Source organism: Nansenia antarctica (genome assembly GCF_963989245.1).
Source record: "Nansenia antarctica genome assembly, chromosome: 5".
NCBI lineage: Eukaryota > Metazoa > Chordata > Actinopteri > Argentiniformes > Microstomatidae > Nansenia > Nansenia antarctica.
Genome location: NC_137690.1, coordinates 63,937,740 through 63,959,490, shown reverse-complemented (window position 1 = coordinate 63,959,490; position 21,751 = coordinate 63,937,740). Strand labels below are relative to the sequence as shown.

General features: G+C 42.6%; 1 protein-coding gene across 1 annotated transcript in view; it reads right to left on the bottom strand.

The window, feature by feature from the left end:
• Positions 1–21,751, bottom strand: part of LOC308157534 (nck-associated protein 5-like) — a 116,529-nt gene that overhangs the window by 7,947 nt on the left and 86,831 nt on the right. The window contains exons 11-18 of the mRNA XM_080531113.1: positions 17,839–17,943; positions 16,778–16,966; positions 12,067–15,761; positions 8,890–8,995; positions 7,540–7,627; positions 2,394–2,699; positions 655–776; positions 146–275 (exon numbers count right to left, since the gene is read on the bottom strand). Of these exons, the coding sequence (XP_080387239.1) occupies positions 146–275; positions 655–776; positions 2,394–2,699; positions 7,540–7,627; positions 8,890–8,995; positions 12,067–15,761; positions 16,778–16,966; positions 17,839–17,943 (4,741 nt within the window). The remainder of the gene's footprint in view (positions 1–145; positions 276–654; positions 777–2,393; positions 2,700–7,539; positions 7,628–8,889; positions 8,996–12,066; positions 15,762–16,777; positions 16,967–17,838; positions 17,944–21,751) is intronic.

Genomic DNA, 21,751 nt, shown 5'->3' with positions numbered 1-21,751 from the left:
TGTACAGCATGTCAATGAAATACAATGAACTTGAACTTCGACAGAAAAAATACATCTTAGTACTAAATATCTCTTCACTAAATCTCTCTAAGTCTCTAAATGTATAGCAATCTTGTGATCTGTGGAATTCTGGGATGGTCTTGACCTTGGTTCCTGGTCTTTGTTTTGTTGACGAGGGTCTTCTGGGTGAAGGCCAGCGTGTCGTCTTCACTCTCAGGTTCTGTCTCAGTGTCGCTGCTGCTACCTGAGTATGTGCACACTCTCAGGGCCCTGTCCTGTTCAGGAGGGAAGAGGAATGGCACAACTCAATATGGAGATAGTCTTTAACAATGCTCAATCATAGTGGCCAAACATACAGTATGGAAAAGCCTCAAAGAAAAAATCTACAGTAGTACGAGAGAAAAACATCAAACCTCATTAATGTTCACATATAGACCCCGGTCAACTAGTATCAACACTTATATAGCAACCGCCTTAAGCGCTAGTTAGTTACCATACTACTTCATCATAGCAGCATTCGTTTCCAAATCCAATCCATCCAGTAATGTCATAACTATGCAGTATTATACATGCAATTATTTTTGAACATTACAATTGACACAAACTATTTCGACATGCACAAAAAGTAAAGCCAGTCACCAATTAGACTCTTACACTGGGTAGGTTTTGCTCCTTGGTATTCTTTTTCTTCTCCACTTGTTTTTCATAGGCCTCTGTCGTCACGGCGTGGTTTGTGTGGAAGTCACTCTGACTCAGTCTCTTCATCTTGATCACATCTATCAGTCAAAAAGTCAAGAGAAAACGAAAAAACAAATCATGAGCCACACATTCACACACCAGGAAGTGAGCCTACATGTATGACGCACATGAGAGGGCGGACAAAGAAAATGTCATGGCAGATGTCAAGGCTAATTGGCCCGAAGTTAAGAGGAAGCTAACTCTCCCATGGACAGATTTAACATAACGGTGGGTAACCTAACCTGTGTAGCTACATTCCCCACAAGAGGGGCACACTACCAGATATTTGTGTGTACGGCATTTTAGTTATTAATAGTTGATGACATCTTCCCCGTGGTGATTCCAGCTCTGCATCTGCGGCTGTAGGCAGTCCAGAAATAACAGCTTCCTACTGTCGCCCCCAATGATGAAGCACCCAATGATAGTCACAGCCAAGTGTGAATTTTAATGACTACCCATTTGTTCTTTCTTTTCTCTCTAAAACATTCCACTTTTTGACAATATAATTAACTGAGTCTCATTGGCTGCAGCAACAGCCACCACCTGAATAATCTGTACTGGGCTGAGGATACAATTCCATCTTGTCTTCCCTACCAGTGAGGGAATCTGTAGCTATTATGTGATAGGATCGGATCCCTCGATTTGTTATATTGACAGGCACTGGTCACATCTGTTTCTTCTGCAGTGCACCACAGCACTGAGGTCAAATAGAAGGCCATGGTGTAAATCCCTGGGTGTGATCACTCATCCCCATATGTTAGTGTTGCTTTAATCAGCCATCAGCTTCCATCCGACGCCATGTTGTTGCGTTAACATTAACATGTACAGGCAGCAGGTGCTTTATGATCTGTGTAACTTCTGATTTGGGTGTCTAATTGCATTAGCATCTTATCCTTGGGACGTAGTCTGTGGGTATTATTATGGGGAGCTTTTTGTGCAGGTGGGGACCACAGGGTCCTTTGCTCGGCAGAGCCACAGAATATCAATCAAGGTAGGTGTAATGCCCTTGTCCTTGTCCACACATCTACTCTCAAACATTCAAACGAAGGTGATTAAGAGAGGTAGACTGTAGAAAGTGAGAATGTAAGCCTGAATAGCTGGGAGGCTGGCCAGCTCCCTTGCTTATCGTCTGTTCAGATTTGAATGTATTTACAGTTTTTCAGGAGCTTTAGAAGTCAGAGGGTGAAACACAATCAAAAAGTACTTTCAGAGTAGGCCTACTTGCCAAAGTTACTGGAAAAGAGAAAATGGAAAACATACTGAGAATGGGGAATTATTCAAGGTAAATCAATACTTGTTGCGATGATAAGCCTTGCAATTTTTAAGCCTTGCAATTTGTAAGGCTTTGTAATTTGTACATTTCGCATTGTAAATCATTGACTTCTCCTCTAATTATTTACATTTAAACATCTAAAGTTTTTGCACACGATGACCCGTGCTAATGTTTACAAACCAATGTGCACGCATTGTACAAAATAAGAAGTCTTCGATGCCAGCATTTCACAGGTAAGCAGTGTGCATTCAATGATCGATACATCTGTAAAACTCTCGCCTCCATTCGAAGCACTCCTTTGTTAGTAGAATCTGCACATGGCTGGTGAAATTCACTAGATGCCTCCCATCAGCACTTTTTGACGGGTGCACCGTCAGCTTACCTGAGGTGGATGGTTTGGGGAGGTGGCTCTGGGTGTCCTGAACATGGCTGCCGGTCACTATGGGGTCAGAGAGGGAGTGCCCCAGGACGCCAGGTGCATGCGGGAAGGTTTCAGGAAGGGAAGGCACTTTCACATTGGGTAGGGGATGAGTGGAGAGGTCCTGGTCAGGCTCAGTAAGAACGCTCGCCACCCGGTCAGGGCTGGACTCAGATTTAGGAATGTGGCGTCCGTTGACCCGGGTGACAGAGTCGGGGAGGGGGAAGGTGCCGATCCCGCTGTCCAGGGTTCTCATCTGGCAGCTGGAGCCTGAGGTATTACAGGAGAAGCATGTGATGGATAGGGGTGGATAACAAAAAAAGGAGCCTCTGGGTTCACATGCAACGGAAGGGGTTATGGGTAAAAAGGGCATCTTGGGTGGGTTCAATAAAACAAAAGCAAATGGAAGTAAGAGCAAGAGAAACAGTGGCATTACTTCACACATGCTGCATCTGGGAATAGCCGACAGCAACATCATCAACAACACAGTGGAAATGGAATTCTGGGGGAAAGGGTCTCTGCCCTTTTGTGCTATTTTTCCAATGTTCTGTTATTTTGTGTTATTCATTGTGTTTATCCTATAAGAACTTCTCAGCTCACCATGAGCCAAGCTTTGTACTTAATAATATCAAACAAGGTATTTGAATAATATTAAAAGGGATCTTAGATGAACAGTTGCTTTCACTTCTGAGCCTGGTTATTCCAAATCTAATTGAATCATTTTTCTCAATTTTCTCATACCTCCTCCTCACCCTTATGTTGTGCTAGGGAGACACATTCCTTGCACTTGAAATGTTCTAATTACTGAGTCGTAATCTAAGAACATTGCTGCAACAGATGGACAGCATTTAAAATAAACAATTTGTAAAGCTCCATCTCAAAGTGAAACAGATGGATGTCTGTTCAGTATGATCCAATTACATGTAACTGTAAATGATGTTGGCTAATGGTTCTGCACAAATGGCTCAAATTGAAAAAGTAAAACATGGATTTCAAAAAGGTTATGTACTTCAATTGAAATCAATAAACCAAACACACTTTGCTGTTGAGTAGTATTTCTCCCATCTAGCAGTATGTTGCTGCTGTAGTATTGTAAAGCAGAAATCATTGTAGCCCACACTTAATAAACAAGTTGAGAATAGCAAACAATATGTCTGCCACGTTCATCCTTGGAAATGACTGATCCTTTTCAGTTGGCAATTACTTTGGAAGATCCTTTTTTAAAGAGATATTTTTCTACCAAAGAAAACTTACAGTGGTAAGTTACGATCTTTCTTGCCTCTCATGAACAGTTAAGGGACACATTAGAGGTGGGTTGATTTCTGCTCTCTGCCCTTCATCCTTACAACCTCTCAAAGAGATGCCAGAACATAAACATCCTCCTTGTATCTACCTCAAGACCCCTTTTCTCTGTTTATTCACTGTCTCTAGTAAGATAATGTGAAACATTAGACGTTCTTATCAAGTAGGGGGTCGCCTCCATGGTATGCTCTAGAGCAGTTTGCCACAAAATTAGAGGCTCTTTATCTGAATTATTGCACTGCAGCTGTGCACACATTACATTTTTATTTATTTATTTATTTTTATTTTGCCATTTAGCAGACGCTTTTATCCAAAGCGACTTACAATTACGAATTACAGGGACATTCCCCCTGGAGTAACTGAGGGCTAAGTGCCTTACCCAAGGGCACACTAGTAGTGGTGTGGCTTCAGGCGGGATTTGAACTCACAACCTTCCGATCACAAGTCCAACTCACTATCCACTAGACCACCACTACCCCTAAATCAAACTAATGTAACGTAAACAGTGCATCAAAACAAGTTACTGTATTCAATTATGTCTCAGAAACATTCTGATGTACTACTGCGAAAGGGAGACGTAATCGCCTCACATGACGCAGTGTCATGCTGTACGTCTACTTGTACTTTCCCGCGTCCTCGACCTCCTATATGCAGGTGTGAGAATGAGTCCTCAGTGGTTATTGCAGCTGAGAAACGCTCATTTGACAGATGGCGTGTTATGTTCCTCAGATATATCTGCCATGAGTAATCACAGGCAAGTGTGTGGCGAACCCAAAATGAACCGTAAATGAGCCGCATCAATTACTCTTTGATTCTCCATCGAATCACAGACTAGAAAACATAAAGTATCCCATTTACCGTACAGACGCAAGGCAAGGCAAATGTATTTGCATAGCACATATTCATACAACTTAACGTATACTCGTAGTGCTTTACATAAAACATAAGATAAAATAACAATTGATAAGTGAAAAATAAAACGAGTCATCATATAAAATTCTGTAAAATTAAAAGCCGAACAAACGAGGTGAGATACAGTAACAATTTTATATGATCAGGTTTAAAAAAGCCTAGCCTAACCCCTTTAAATTACACAAAATTAGCCGAATAGAACCTCAAAATGTATACAGATGGGGCTGACCTAATGTCTTGTGACAGCGAGTTCCAGTGCTTTACTGCATAGTGAGCAAATAGGCAGAGAAATCCATAGACCATAACATTTTATAATTGAATGTTTTGTTTGGCAGTTGTTTCAAAAAGCCCTTCAGGGGAGACGGTAGACAAAAGTAACAGGGGTCAATTGGAACACTGTGCTTCTTCAAGTTAGAGAGAGAAGAAACTCCCTCAGTACACGAAGTACATTTCTCCCTGCATGAACACATTCAGTCAAATACTGTTCCCACCATCTGCAGGTTTTATTGGGAAAAGTTGTTGTCTGCAGGTAAATAGCTTTATTGATCTACAGCAGTTTTCTTCTGCTGTCTTGAGATTTATCTATGAATCTATGAATCCTAACTTGTATCATTATAATTACTGTTCTGTCTACAAATGTACATTTGTCCGAATTGTTGCCAGCTAACTAGCATGTAAGGTTTGTGATGGCTGCTAGGGTTGAGGGCAAATGTAACACAAAATTACAATTACCTGAGGGCAATTGTGACAAGGTGTTGGGCAAATTGTGGGCACATGGGGTCTGCACAGATGGGAGATAGACTCTACATTTGCCACCACTGTGAATCACACTTACCTGTCTGTAGCTGGGCATCAGGCTATTTTAAACTAGAGGCTCTTGCATTAAGCTGCTGTTAGGTTACCTGTTCATGAGGTATTGCTTTTGAGGAATACAGTGATACTGTAAAAACAACTAACCTAGGTTAAGTGGTCTCTGAGTAATAGAGTTCAATGGACAACAAGGTCCATGGTAATTCTACCACAAAGTGGTATAGATTTTTTTTGTTTTTTAAATACTAAAAATACTTTATCAGAAAGAAGTTAGTCTCTTCTATATTAACGCTCTAGGGGGGAAGAAAGCACACTGAGTAGCTCTATTGAATGTGAAAACCTTATTTGACCCTTTTATAATGATAAGGACCCACATGAAACAGGAGTCATCACCATGCATAACTATGTATGAATTAAAACCTGGGGGTAACAACACATCATTACATGACGAAGCCCTCCAACCATAAAAGTCAGTGATTTCAAGCACATAACATGAACCCTGACCTTGACCAGGCTCATACAATAACACATAAGTTGGATAGACATACAGTATGAGAACATCTACATCCTCAGTTTTAAATCCCTCAGTATTACTATATTACATCTTACTATATTATATTATAAGGTAATACAGTTTTGTTTCCAGTTGATTGCACTTTTACAAAATAAGACAGAGATATTGCAAAATAATGTGTGACTTATATTCAACCTGTAAATGCCAGCATGAAATAATATGCTAGGCAGGATTCAGGAGCTAAAAGTGGACACTGCTGAAATCTTTATGAGACATTTAATTCATACTGAGGGGAGCGAGATAGATGTGCTTAGCTGGCAGAATTAAAAATGCCACTCAGTTAATTAGAATACAGAAACGATTAAGAATTTTATTTTTGGCTCTGTTCCACTACAGTATATGGGGCTAAGTCTAATCAAGCTAATTTACATACATCCTGGAAACTTGCCCATTTTAAAACAATTTCTCACAGTGTAATGGAACGAGTATCGATACACAGAGTATCATATTAAAATCAAGCTCAAAGAGCTTTTTAAACTTTTTTTTTTTTGCAATTATAGATTGGGTTCCATCTTGTAAAGATAAAATGTCGGAAATATCCTGCAATATCCTCCATGATGTCTATCCTTTAAATAAATGGCTATTAACTTTAATAATTTAAATCAACGGTGTATTTAAGAGCATCAGTTGCAAATCCATGGGGACTTTCATAATGGAAGTCACATCCCTTGATAAATCAATACAGGTCAAAATGAAGTCAACTTCCAGGAAGAGTACAAAGTTTAGAAAAACACTGGACCCGAAACATTTTCTAACACCTTGCGTCAGTTGTAAATTACTGTATTTCACTATTCACATTCAGTATGTTAGAGCAACATTAATGGGACAGAAGGGGATAACAGAAGGGGATAACAGTCGTCATCTCCTCTGATGGAGTATTGAGTGGCACATTAACCTGCTGCAACATCCCACAGAGGGATAAGCACCTAGCATTATGCAGCCCCGATAGACATTGATTATGCTGACCTAGTCCGATCCTGATAGAGCCTTGCACTTGCCAATGTCACACACAGCCCGTAATGATCGCCCTGTCATTGTAAATGTACTCATACATCTATTTTATTCGTCTTATCGCGCATAAAGCGTGTTTCACTCGGAGCACTCAGAACAGCTGTGTGGTGACAGCCCAAATGTAATTTACCGTATACGACTGTCATCTGTTTGTTTGACACCCCACACATTTCTCGGCGGAAAAACACACAGTGTGCTGTGGTGTTAAAAGGATTTGTTGAATGGCTTAGATTTACAACATATGTTGACAACCTCAATATGCAAAAGGAGAAACATGAATAGACTCCCTCTGTGAGTGACAAGAGCAGTAAGTCATAAGGAGGAAGGGAACTAAAATACTAAAAGTTTTTCAAAGCTATAGAAAGCAACATCTTGTAACATCTATTTCAACAAAAAGGTAATGAAAATGCCAATATTGATTGAACATGGGTTCTGTTTGAGTAGGTACTGTATATCTTTTCCAGAGCAGGAAGTAGCAAAAAAAGAAAGAACAACACCTACCAATCATGTGATCTTGACAGGTAGGCTCCGGGGCGGGGTCCTCCTCATTCTCGGGGCTCAGCTTGATTTTCTGTGTCACAATGACGGTCTGCTGGGTGGGAGGGGGGATATTAGGAAATCTTTATCAAGAATATTTATACTGTCCCAATGTAATTTACGTTTATTATTATTGCTATTATTTTGTTATCATTGTTTCAGTGTTAATGTATCAAATCTACTGTGCAAGGTCATAACATTCTTTGAATATCATGATAACAAACAGCTCTTTCATGATTGTGATTCATAAACCCCACACTGGCAAAGTACACCTTTCTATTATTACGTTGAAAATCTGTTATGAGGCTAGGTTGAAGACTAAACATGTGAAATGTTACTAACACTGAGGCAAAATGCAACAGCTGTGGTGTGAATAAATACAATGTAAACAAAAAGTGTTATGCATCTTTGTCAAGATTGTTTGCTGAACATTTCTCCCTGTACCGCTCATACAAAACGGAGAGGGGAAGGGAGTTCATCTTTTCTAATTGATAAAAAAGTTCAATGTTAAAAAACTCTTCTCTGCAGGTATAAAGGAGTTGTATAGTTGTATAAAGGAGTTGTATAGTTGTATTTTTGTAGCGGGTAGATAGAGGCAGGGCTGCAAGGATTGTAATGGGCCTTTGTCAAATTGAGTGTCTGTGATAAGAGGCTCCTCTTTGCTATCAAAATTCCACATCAGCTGGATTGAATTTCTTGCATATTGCAGTCAGACTCTCTCTCCCTTTCTCACCCCCCTCCCCTCCCCAACCGCACATACACACACACAGACACACACACACACACACACGCAGGCAGGCACGCACACACACACGCACACGCAAGCAGGCACGCACACACACACACACACACACACACACACACACACACACTTCTCCTTGCTGTTTGTGTCCCTGACAAAGAAAACACCCTCACAAGGTCTCAAAATTGGGTTGCACTGAAGGTCTTTTTCTAACAAAGCTTTTTCAACAAAGTGTCTTCAGTGACCTCTATGTGTCAGTGTGTATGAAGCAGTTGTTATTGAATGGCAGGTGTGTGTAGACTCATTGTGAAAATAATATCAGCAACAAAAAATGATATAGAAGACATACGTGTAATATTCAAATAACTGACAAGAATCAGCGTATTATAAGGAATGGATACTGAGCTTAGGAGAACATTTATAAGATTGATAAGATTGTGTGTGTGTGTGAGAGAGAGAGAGAGAGAGAGAGAGAGAGAGGGGGAGAGACCTCTGTAATATCCTGGATGGAAGTGAATAAAAAAGAAACCTGGGATAGTAACGTTTCATTACAGGAGTGCGGCCTCACTCACAGCAGTGTCGGTGCAGATCTCCATATCTCCCCTTATTTCACTGTGTTTCTTGGGAATGGAGATACCCGGCAGAGATGCAGCCAGGGAGTCGCCCTTCACAACACTCCTGCAGGAAAGAAGATTGGATCCATTTTTTGGTCTGTAGAGCTCCTCTCATATCAACTGTGTAGGTGGAAAGTGATCCTACTGATAAATTGCATTGCCCTCCTTCAATAATACTGGCTTGCCAGGGAAACTAAAATAACCTTTTTTCGTGTAGCGCTGTCCCCGACTCCAGTCTCATTGAGTGACAAATGTTTGTAACTACTCTTGATAAAATCTGTCAGTTGTGATTCGAGGTAGTATATCAATTTATTGGAGGATGTGTAATGCCATAGTTTTCCAGCTGAAATACCGCGGGCCTGAAAGTGTCTAGGCTAGGAGGTGCTTATGCTCACTCTAGTTGAACCACAACTCAAACAGACGGCTGTTAGCTGCTGTTTGACTTGTGTTAGCAAACATATTGCCAGGGCTTAAAGTGGGAAAAAATCCTGTGCCTGAAACTTTTTCTTGGGGAGGGGGGTCACAGTTTGAGATATTGGGAGAGCGGGTACAGAAGACAGCTTCTTGTCTCAATGTTTAAATGCATTAATACTATTTTATAGTCAATACAAAATATATGTCTCAATGTTAAAATGCATTAATACTTTAAATGAATGTGCAACAATACTATGTGCAATATGACAACCCTTGTGTACATAAGGTTCAGATATAGGAAAAGTTTGGATATTTATAGCATAGCATAGAGTACAGCACAGTGTTTTATTGTATAGTATAGTAGTATAGTAGATAGTGTACATAGCCTTTATTTATGTAAACCAGCTCTTTTCCCTTTTTTATTTTACCCTTGGCCCTCGTGTTTTTAGTCTTTTTCCAAGCACCAGGGGAGCCCCCCCCTCCTAAATTTCGTTGTATGGTACCTGTACTGTATTACAGTTTTTCTCAATTGCTAAAACACATTTCACAAAACTTTCCTCCATTTTCCCAAAACTCTAAACACAACACACTTTTCTAAAGCTACATAAGCAAAACGACACCTTCTCTCTTCAAAACTCAAACTCAAACCCTACCCCTAATCCTAACCTTACTGTAACCCTAGCACCTAACCCTAACCCTAGTTTTCCCACATGTATGATAGTCATGCATAAAAATAAATCTGCGCTCCCTGTCTAACGTTATATCTAACATTACATATTTTACATTACAGTAAGGCTGATTTTGCATGATAGTCATGCATTTTTAGATATCTATTTCCCCCCTTTAAATGGCATATGATGTCCGAAATTTTACTAAAGTTCAGCCGCGAAGTTGTTGCACTGTTGTCCTATCGAGTTTTACGTAAATAAAGGTTTGAAAAATGTTACCGTAACATGTACAATACTGTACTGTATCACAACTCAATGCAAACACTACAGAGGATCCATTACACACAACAACACTCACTGAAAACAATGTTCAGGGTGTGATGTTTATTTATTTATTTATGGAACTATACCACACACACACCACAATCATTTGCAACAAGTGTCTTAAATTTTGAGTCGTTATGTTTAATGAATGAAGCCAGGTGTGTTCATTGTGTTAAAATGTTGCTGACTGTGGCAAGCATTTTGCATCACATGAGCTTTAATTTGAGAATTTGACATTTTGAGCAGAGTTTTTTGCAACTTGTGTTTTAGCAAGACACAATGTGTTTAGATTTATGAGAAAAGGAGGATTGTGTTTTGTGAATTGTGTCTTCATGTGAAATGTGTTTATGGTTTTGGCAAATGGGAGCTAGTTTTATTAAATGTGTTTAGAGAACTGGTCATTTGGTTTAGAGAATTGGCTTTTGTGTTTTAGCAATTGGGAAAAACTGTAATGACAATAAAGACCATTCATTCATAATACTGTTTTATAATTAATAATAAAAAATAAAAAAAAATAGATGTCTTTAAAAGGCCAAACTGATTGCATCACTTATTAAGCCACTATCACTATAACAATACAGAATAAAATATATACGTCTTTAAAAGAACAAACTGATTACTTATTAAGCCACTATCACTTATATTCTCCTTCTTGGCACCACGTCCCATAAGGCTTCCCGTCACTACTCAGGGTTTTTCCTGGCTCAAAATGAGGCGGAGGTGGTACCAGTGGTGTTTGACATCGGGGGGGACCCATGAAGCAGGGCTGTCTGGGGGTCCTTAAACGAGCATCAAACACTTAATTTCTTGCATTCTGGTGAATTGATATGCACCAATTTGTGCCCTTTCGCCATCAATTTATGGTGGAAATGTCATTAAGGAAAAAACAATATTCAGGCACCAGATGGCCATTCAAAATATAATGTAATATAATGCAATCTAAGGCTCTCAGGCATTCTGTACTTTCAAATATGTATTCTCCTTGAGCAGTCAACATCAACTATCAGCTGTTTCGCTAGCAAACACGAAAGCTAAGTTATTTGTGAAACAGCGCCCCCGCCACCACGTCGGCGCAATGCCGCAATTGCAGTTTCTTTTTCTTTTTTTTTATTCTCCTGCGCCGGAAATCCGGCACTGTGCCGGAGTACTTTAAGCCCTGTATTGCAGTAAGGTTCATGTTTTACTTAACTCACCAACTGCCAAATAATTCCAGAACACTCACCACATAGAATGCCATGATTTTATGTGGTATTTAACTATCAACAATACTTTGATACAATCAGGGGGGGTAGTGGTGGTCTAGTGGATAGTGAGTTGGACTTGTGATCGGAAGGTTGTGAGTTCAAATCCCGCCTGAAGCCACACCACTACTAGTGTGCCCTTGGGTAAGGCACTTAGCCCTCAGTTACTCCAGGGGGAATGTCCCTGTAATTCGTAATTGTAAGTCGCTTTGGATAAAAGCGTCTGCTAAATGGCAAAATTAATTTAAATTAAAATGAAGGTGAATAAATAAAAATTCACCGGTGGCACACACACAATTTGGGAGACTTTATTCACCCTCAGCACTAAATAAGTTAAAAGAATGAATACTGTGAGAAGTGTAAAATGGATAATCAGCAATCTTATAAACATCACAGGAGACAAGTAATCTAATTACTGTATGTATGATGTAGTATTATCATACTGTTGTTTTACAATCATTTTAAGTTGTTGCTGTTATATTACCAACCTGCCAAGAAGTTCCTTCATGAATTGATCTTTCCCAATGTATGCTGTAGAACACTGGAGTTGATTGGCTATCTGTCCCATCTGAATATTGCAGTGATCCATTATGGAGCTCAGCTTATTGCTGTTCTCAGACAGTGTCTGCTCCTGACTATCTTTGCACTGGGTGTCATTTTTCTTCTTATCCTTCTTCTTGTCAGACTTTATCTGCTTGCCTCCCAATACTGATCCAATCTTCAGCTCTTTTTTCTCCTCTTTCCCTTTCGGGGGAACATCAGCCTTCTTTCCATTCAGTGCTGGTAGCTTGCTTTTACGGAGGCCAAACCAGTTGGCTAGAGAGGGACCCATCTTTTGCTTGACCTCTGACGCCATGATTTTCTCCTGGCCCTGGCCTTTCTGCACGTTCTCCTGGATACCCATCATGACCTTCTCCTCGATGGTGGAAACCGTGGGGCTCGCTGGTTTCTCTCCCTCATCTGACAGCCCCTGGGAGCATCCTGCCTGGGCTGTGCTACTCGTAGGAAGGTCCAGTTTAACAGGGCTCATCTCTTTGCCTCCCTGTGTGGTGGCCTCTGGGCTATACACAGGAGAGGACGGTGATTCAAACTGGGGATGGGATGCCACTTTCACAGGCTTCCTGGAGTTTTTCATGCCAGTTCTGTCAGTGAGGGGCAAACTACGCACCTCTTTCTGAGGTGGCGCTATGACACCCTCCCCCTTCACAGCTGAGCTCCGTGACCCCTCACCTCTGGAGCCTGATTTGGAGGCCTTTTCTGGGAGGCCTTGTTGGCTGTTAGAGACTGTCATTCCCCCATAGTAGCTCAACCTGTTGCTGGGGCAACGGACTGGGCTCTCCCCAGGCCCGCTGCTGGGTTTCAGCTGAATGCCCTCAACAAAGGAGCTCTGTCTCGTTAATGAGTTCCCTCTCTCCCCAGAGTTTGTGATAATGTGGGTCCGGATCTTTACAGGTCCGTCTGCCACATTGATGCTGGGTTTCTCCATATAGTTGGTGCTAAAACTCTGGCTGCGTGCTTTAGCCCCATTCATCCCTAGAGCAGGCTTTAGATACGATTTGGTAGTAACAGATATGGATCTCTTGAACAGTCTACTGTCTTGGTCCACCCTATCACACACCTCCCCGTCCTGTGCTAATACAGGAGTTCGCGTCTCCCCTTCCTGTAAACTGCACTGGGCCTCACCTTTCGTCTCTGTTATAGACACGGCGGGCGGCGAATCAATATTATAAATTGTCTGTGAACTTTCACACTGGGTGGAAGCATTAGAAGTGACAGTCTCTTTGGAGATAGAGTTGATATGGTCCTTCTCTTGCTTTCCCGGTACCGTGGAGCTTTTAATCAGCGAAGGGGGAGATTTCCCAAAGACTTTGAAGCCCATGGGAATGCGTGTCTTTGATGTTTTCTCTGCTGAGGTGGGAGGTCCTGCTGCAGAGCCGGATGGGTTTACCACAACCTGGGGAGGTTGCATCATACTAACTTGAGGAGGTTCTATTACACACTGAGGTTGGCCCTGCAGAGACACAGGTAAACTATTGGAGGTCTTACACGACAAAGGATAGCCATTTTCATTGCTAGCTCCTTTTTTACTTGTAAATGTGCTGTGCAGTGAAGTGCCTTTCTGCAAGCCGTACGCGGGAGGAACATTCTTCGAGCTTTTAGGTGCATTTTCAGGATGGTCTGGGACTGCGTATCCTGAGGCTGAGGAGGGGAGGTAGAGTTTTGTGGGGACCCGTTTGGAAGTGCCTTTCGAGGCGCTCTGACTCAGAGCAGGGGACTTTTGAAGGTGCTGACTGGTTTTGTCGACCAGTTTCTGAGGTGCGATTGCGGTGCCATAGCCTGCATCCAAGTCTACAGTATCATGGCCCTTGTATGTTGATGAGGAATGTTGCATATTTGGTACAGGTGGGGGGTGGTAACTCGGGGGTGGCCCCCTCACTGTGGTAGGTGTGGTGGATGGTTGAGCCGGGGGTTTAGGTGCTTGAGGTGACCCGTCGTAGTTGGGTCTGATCAGTAAGGAGGTGGTGCGACCCGGGGGCGGGGGAGGAGAGGGGGACCTGAGTTCGGTTCTGCTGGCTTCACACTGTCGATCTCTGGTAGGCTGCTCTCCGTAGTCCACGTGCTCCAGGTGCCTCCTGAGGAGGTGAGGAGAGCTTGGTGGGATATTGGACACGGAGCCCTTCGCCCAGTCATCCTTCCTCCCTGGGAGTTTGGAGCTCAGGGACGCGGCTTTTAGGCTCTGAGCGCAACCTCCACTGGGTGCTTTGATAAACCTGGACATTTTGACGGGCGGGGAGGAGGGGGACTGAGCAGGCGTTCCACTGTTGCTTGTTTCAGTGGCGGCTGGGCTCTTGGACACCTTCAGCGGAGAACCTTTTCCCCGGTTGGGTATCTTAGAGCTGTTGGCCTTTGGGCTGGGGGCACTGTTCATGGGAGGGACAGAGTGGACTTTGTTGGCTCGATTGCTAGGTGGCTTGATCAACTTCCGCTGCGGAGTTAAATGTGTCGGCAGCCTCTCTTCACTGCCCTCCCTGCTATTGCTGGTTTTGTTAGTCTTACTCTGATACCCAGGTGGCATTTCTGGGGACTCGAGCACACTGTAGTTCCTTGTGTTCCCTCCTTTTTGCTGAATTGGCCTCTCCTGAGGCACCGGTTCTGTATACTGAGCGACCGCCTTGCCACTAGGAATGTCTATTCGAGCCCCAGTACCAGTGGAAGGCTGCTGAACGGCACTGAGCTCAATGGGCTCTCCATCTGCATCGAATATAGCCATGATACTCTCATCAGACTGGGTGCATTTGACCTCCTTGTGCTTAATTAAGCTAAAGGGCCTGGGCCTTCCGTCAGCAGACTGGGTTCGGCCCGGGTCCCTCCTCAAGCACTGGGCGGGGGGCAGCAGCTTGGCAGCGTCCCTGGAGAGCCTCTTAGGGTCCTTCTCCAGCTGCTCCGCGGGTCGGCCGAGAGACGGCAGGTGGTCACTGACCTCAGAGTGGAGGTCTTCAGTGTCGTCGGTGTCCGAGAGATGGAGGGGGCAGTCCGGCTCCGTGGGGCTGACCTCAAAGTGCAACAGGGAGGGTTTGAGAAAGGCCGAGGTCCGCCCCCCGCCTGAGAAGAAGCTGTTGATGAAGCTCATGAGCTTCTCGGGACGCTCCTTGGAGTTATAGCAGGGCAGGTGCTTCGTGGCTTTAGGCCCAGTGCTGCTGTTCCCCCCCAACCCCAACCCACTGTCCTGCAGGCCTTCCCAGCTGCACAGACTGTCAGACACGCTGTGAGACAGCTTCTTACAGCACATCCACCCGTCCTTACTGGGCACACTGTCTAGGCTACAGTCAGCTGAGTGCGGAGACTCATCATCTGCATCGTCAGAGTCATAAGAAAACTTCTTGACCCCCCCCACCCCTGAGGCGACAGTTCTACCCACATAGGGGGGCTTGGAGACCCCTTTGCTCCCACTCTTGATGCCCAAGGAGTAGATGCCCTCGTTAGAGTTCATGCAGTCCTTGTCGCCTGACTTGGAGACCCGGGAAGAGGAGGAGCCCTTGGGTTTCCTCCGTTGCAGCTTCCTCAGCCCTTCCAGGATGTGGCTCTCTTTCCTCCTGGTGGGGGGTTGCTCTTCTAGGGGGGCGCAGATGTTACTGGGGGCCGAGGATCCCAGACTCAGCCTGTTCTCCCAGGTCAGAGAGGACTGGGGGGAAAAGCGAGAGAAAGAGACACTGTCAGACACAATTCATTATAAAACCAGCTAAAACGACCTGCTCAACTGCATGTATGGAACATGATGGTTTTCCAGCACATGTTTTGTGTTTTATTTCTCAAAGGAATTGGACTGAATCTCATTTTTAATACCCTTGTTGGCTGTGGAGTGAGATGATTACGCAACATTCAGATGACAAGCTGTTTCTCAGTCTGCAATTACAATGTTGTATCTTTATGTATTTCATGGCCTCATGGAGGTATTAAACCCTCTGGGGCATGACTAAAACTAAATATGAATTCCCTGACAATATTTTCCCATTTTCATTTTCCCATTTCAGCACATCAGGTTTCTACATAATTCACTCTATTGGCTCCTAAATGTGCCAATTAATTGGTCTTTACGAAAACGGAAAAAGCACTTTACAATAATAACCTGTGTAGTGACATTAAAAAACATAGTTGACTCTAGAAACATAGTTGTTACAGGTTGTTACTGTGTATAGTCATTGAGTAATTGCAAGGTAAAGGCAGTTGAATGTTATTACACTGCACAAGAGAAACATCATGTATTCCTCATTCAACGTGTAGTCCTCATTCAAGTTATGCCAATGCACTAAGTAGCATGTTCATACCACACAGTAATTGTGTGGTACACAATACACAAGTATAATACAAGTAGAGGGGCACCTTAACGCAAAGTGTGACTAATAAACATATCACATTTGAATTTGTACCTCCTAATATGTTCATGTATAATATTATCAAGAAAATGTTCTACTTTGTGACAAGGACTTGAGGGAGAGAGAGTGAGAGAGAGATAGAGAGATAGAGAGATAGAGAGATAGAGAGATAGAGAGATAGAGAGATAGAGAGATAGAGAGATAGAGAGATAGAGAGATAGAGAGATAGAGAGAGAGAGAGAGAGAGAGAGAGAAAGAGAGAGAGAGAGGGAGAGAGAGAGAGAGAGGGAGAGAGAGAAAGAGAGAGAGAGAGAGATCATTGTACCATCTTTCCACAGGAACGTCCATCATTCCACGTGTAGGAACCGCTGGAGTACTCGCTGCAGGCGCTGGACAGAGACAGCTCACTGCTGCTGCAGCTGCTGCGTGGGTAGACCGCGGCCGGCACCGTCAGGCTCAGCTGGCTCAGGCACTTGGCCACAGGAAGACCCACCTTTCCATTAAGATGGAGATCCTGCATGACGAGGGGACAGGAGGTAATTCGGTCATGGGTCAAAAAGACCCGTGTTACGATTTACTGTCACAAACAATCACGGATGTCTGGAAAAAAAGGACATTTAAGATTCAGTGAAAATGTATAAAGAACATGACTGCTGGCTGAACCCCATAGCAAGAGAATGTGTTTTTTGAACTGTAATCAAATGGCCTCCCCATCACCCTCCAGTGTTTATGCCTTGGGCAGCTTAAAGATCTAGTTTGGGGACAGAGAGAGAGGGAGGGGGGGGGAGGGGGGGTGCCAGAAGAAGAGCGTGGCTCCAGTCAGGAGGAAGAGGTGACAGAGATGAGCTCCAGTGAAAGCGAATGGCATTGGGGAGATGAGAGGAAGAGCTACAGGACAGGTAGTGGGGGTGAGGAGGTGTCACAGAGACACATACTGTACATACTGTACATGATTGAATTACAACATTGTACATTGTTATTATTTCATCTACTTCCTCTGCCACACATCCACAATAATGACCTTTTATCAAGTTGGGTCCTCAAGGGGTTAAAGGGGAAGGAACAGAGTGAATTCATTTCAAGACCTTAATGCATAATATATAAGATGACTAATGTACTACACTGTCCTTTGGACTCATTTTGACTGAGGACGAGCCTCAATCGATGGTTTTCTGGTAATATGACAAGGATTTATTCCTCTTAGAGCCAAATGATACTGCCTGCTCCTCTTGCTCAGAAGAGCAGATCAAATCCCCAAATAGTTAGGTTGGTATTTTAATCTCCTGTAATGATTTCCCGGAGCTGTATGTCAGTAAGAATACCTGGATAATTCATATGGCTGAGGAGAGAAGAACATTGCATCTGTTTGTTTTCCATTACTCTTACATGAGGCGGAGAGTCAGTGTTCCTGGAAAGCAAGAAGTTTTTGCTCCGCTCTTGCTCCAACAGCAAATCTGCCGCAGACAAATCCATGATCCGTGAGTGCAGTTTCTGAAAACACAAGTGAATTGCAGACACATTACTGAATTGCAAACTGTCTCCACAACATACAGAGGGAGGGTCATTCAACACATTCAACTAAACGAAATAATATAGCATTCAAACAATACACAGTATCGTGAAATATATTTTGAATGTCAGATTATTATGTTGTCATGTAGACATAACCATCAATAAATGGAAATCAAACAAAAATCTATCATTAAACCTACAAAAACCTACATGATTCTAATATATATTATATAGATATTTTCAGTGAACCCCCCCCCCCCCCCACACACACACAACAATGAATTATTTCCCACTAAGGACGTCTCAAAATCATGAACCGTTTGGTCCGCAATATTTTCCCAGAGTTTGAAAGTAACCCTCGTTCTCCCTCCTCTGATCCCATACCAGGCACTATTCAGGAATCTTAACTCAAAGTCATTAAAGTCATCTGTTGGAATAATTAATGTGAATGTGAAATAATTGCATTGGGGAACAAGGGGATTCCTTTGATTTTTTATTCATACTCAAACACTACTTTGTGATCCATTCTTTTCTTTATTTCTTGTGCACTGGGGAAGGTTACAAAACCAAATACATTTCCACATATTAATCTCCAACCTAATTACCGCTCAGTTCCCTGTGCTCCGATCTACTTAACTGCAAATGTGCTGTAACAAAACGCTTGATTTATGCCACATCCCTCCCCAAGGGCAACTTTAACGCTCATTTAGGGAGTATGTTTTGCTGTGCCCGTATCTATTTTCATTTCTCCAGCTTCAGAATTAAATACATTTGCCAGATTACAGTGCTTTTTATTTTCATTCTCATGCTATGCACTTGCTGAAAATGAGAAGATCTGTCAGGCAAATTTCATGGCAAAGAGATGAAAGTCACCTTGAAGAACTGAAAGTGGGAGCAATACCCTATGCCACACTGTAGGCTTCGGTTCAGACTATCTATAGCCTTGCTTCAATGGCTTAAACGTTTAATCATGATTGAAAAAAGATTTTCCTGTGCGGTCCTTAAGATTATTAGCTAGAGGCGTAGAGTAACACACTACACCTATTCAATTTATTCCATTCATAGCGTGATGAAAAACACATGTCACCACACCTCTGCTCCTCTGCTCAAAATACCCAGATGGCACACAAGAGTAGAACGTAGTGTCAGAACAACCACAATCCTGTACACTATGTGTGGGATGCTAAACTAAACAACACATTCACACCTCGTATATCCTGCTACACAGCTGTGTTTTTCAGGGGCATAGAGCTGCCGCAGCTGCTTGCCAAAGGCCACAACATCATATTAGTTACTATTCCACCTAGCCTTTATGTTTCCCGAGGACTTTCAGTGTGACATCCCTGCAAGAAGAGGTCTTTGTTACTGTCCCTCTATGATTGACAGGCGGAATAAAGAGGAGGGTTGCCTTTCAGACATAGACTTCTGTACCGACAGTCCTCTGACCCCGTGTTATTGAAGAGAGACAGAGTAGACAATACTTCAATTGCTGGAGGAAGTCAGTAGGGAGTCCCAGTGTTCAACCGGTGATCAACACCACAGTCAAGCGCATTGGCTCCTAACGGCTCAAAGTTAACACTCATTTTAATACACTGTGGAAACAATACAATTCCTCTTGCTTAGGGTTAAAGCCCGTATTGCCGTTTTCATGGGTATCAAACACAAATACAGTCTCCAAGTAGAATTCAATAATAGTAATAGTTCATAAATAAAGACCACCTGACACAAGATAATGTATGTGCTGTAAGTGGCCTCTTTCAAATGTATGGCTCAGTACACACGCACACGCACGCGCACACGCACGCGCACACACACACACACACACACACAGTATATATATACAGTACTATACACTATATCTAGATAGATAACCCTAACCTTAGATAGATAGATAGATAGATAGATAGATAGATAGATATACATTTTAAATGTGTTAGGAGCAGTAGCATTTTAAATCTATGGTCATTAGTTTGATTAGTTGGTCTACAGTGCTTACGTTACGGTAGCTTTAACAACGTGATGAATTGTTTAATGAGTGCCCAGCTTCTCTTTTTTTAAATTAAAATAAAACATTTTGCTATATTATTATTATGGTTAGTGCATCGCATAGGCAAAGTAGAATGAAATTATTTGAGGTTTGGAAAGGTGCCTCTTTCTTTCGCCTTGTGATATAATCTATGGACAAGTATCTCAATAAGAGGTTTGTAAAAGTTAACCGAGAAGCCAGCGTGACCTGGGGATTTTTACTAGTAAATGATTGATCGCCTCACTTATCTGAAAATGAAATAAGACAATAAATCAATTTCCCATGGCTATTTGAAACCATACAGATGGGAAAACGTACTTGGATTTTTCAGTTTGAAGCGTTTGAATTTCAATAAAGTGTGTGAGCATGTGGGGGTGCAGATGTGTGTGTGAGTTTGTGTGTGTGTGTGTGTGTGTGTGTGTGCTTAAATCAGCGTAGAGTGTAATGTCATAAGGACTAAAAATGCTTCAGGTCACACAATAAGGAACACTTACTGACAGAAACTCTGATCGATGCTGACTCCCACCGAATTGTAGGCTACAGATCAATCCACCTTATTCAAATAATTTACAGATCAATCCACCTTATTCAAATAATTTTCAGCCTTGCCTCCGTTATTCTGCTGCACTAGCTGATTGTTCCCACGGGCAAACTAAGAGCATTACTGTATAGTGGTTTGGGACCATTTGTTTATTTAGTGCCAGCCTGAAGCCTCCAAAAGCTCCAATTCAGCTCTAGACAGATACAGACACAGACAGACAGACAGACAAAGACAGACATGGCTCAGTCAAAGGAATAAGGTAATGATACCCTGACCTTACATCCGGAGGAGATAAGGGCCGCTCATGGCATTGAAACAGAGACAGGCTCCCGTCAATACTTTCTTTCTTTCAGCGGATAGGCTGTTTCACTATTTCGGGAAATTGTGAACCTTTGAGGTCAGTCGGTGAAGTGCTCCATATTTTATAACTTGGCCCGTCTCGACTTGGTCCAGAGCAGTCTCGATCGATGAGGATGTGAAAAGGAAAGCTGGGCTCCCTTATTCTCAGTGGTGAGTGAACTTCTACTTATAAAATAGAAAAATAATTTACTCAGCTCTAATAGACTTGTTTGAACTGGGTAAAATGGGACTGAATAGAATAAAAACACTGCATTCATATAGTATAACTATGTTGTATTCACTATATTTGATTGAGGTAATAGTTGATACAATTATATATTTTACATTAAAATACTTTGTGAAAGTAAAGTTCATTTTAAACTAGCATTGTGTTCTTTTCCCTTTTATTTTTGCGACAACTACCTCCTGATTACATTCAGGGAAATCAGCTGTGTGTAAATCTGATTGTCCTGAAAACCATTTCCCCGTGTCATTATCTACTGCATATTCATCTGGGCAGATACGATGAGGACCAGGACTAGGACTCCTCCGGCAAAACGTATACTATATGGCTGGCTCAGTCCAGGTTGAGTTTTAGGGTTCTGAGTTTATATGCCAGGTGGCTTCTCTCTGGCTATGATGCCATAATAGAGAAGTGTTGCTTCTCTGCAGTGTTATCAAACCGCTCCATCCAGGCCTGTCCACATGGGACAGGATGGGAGTGGTTAAGTGTCATGAGGGGGCTGATCTTATCTTCGGGTGCTGGATTTCACCTCCTCAGCACGGTCATCAATGATTTAATCAATAGTGCCACATGGCCTTGCTGGGGAGCGAGGGGTATGGAGGGAGGGGAGGAATAGGGGAGGAGAAGAGGGGGAAAG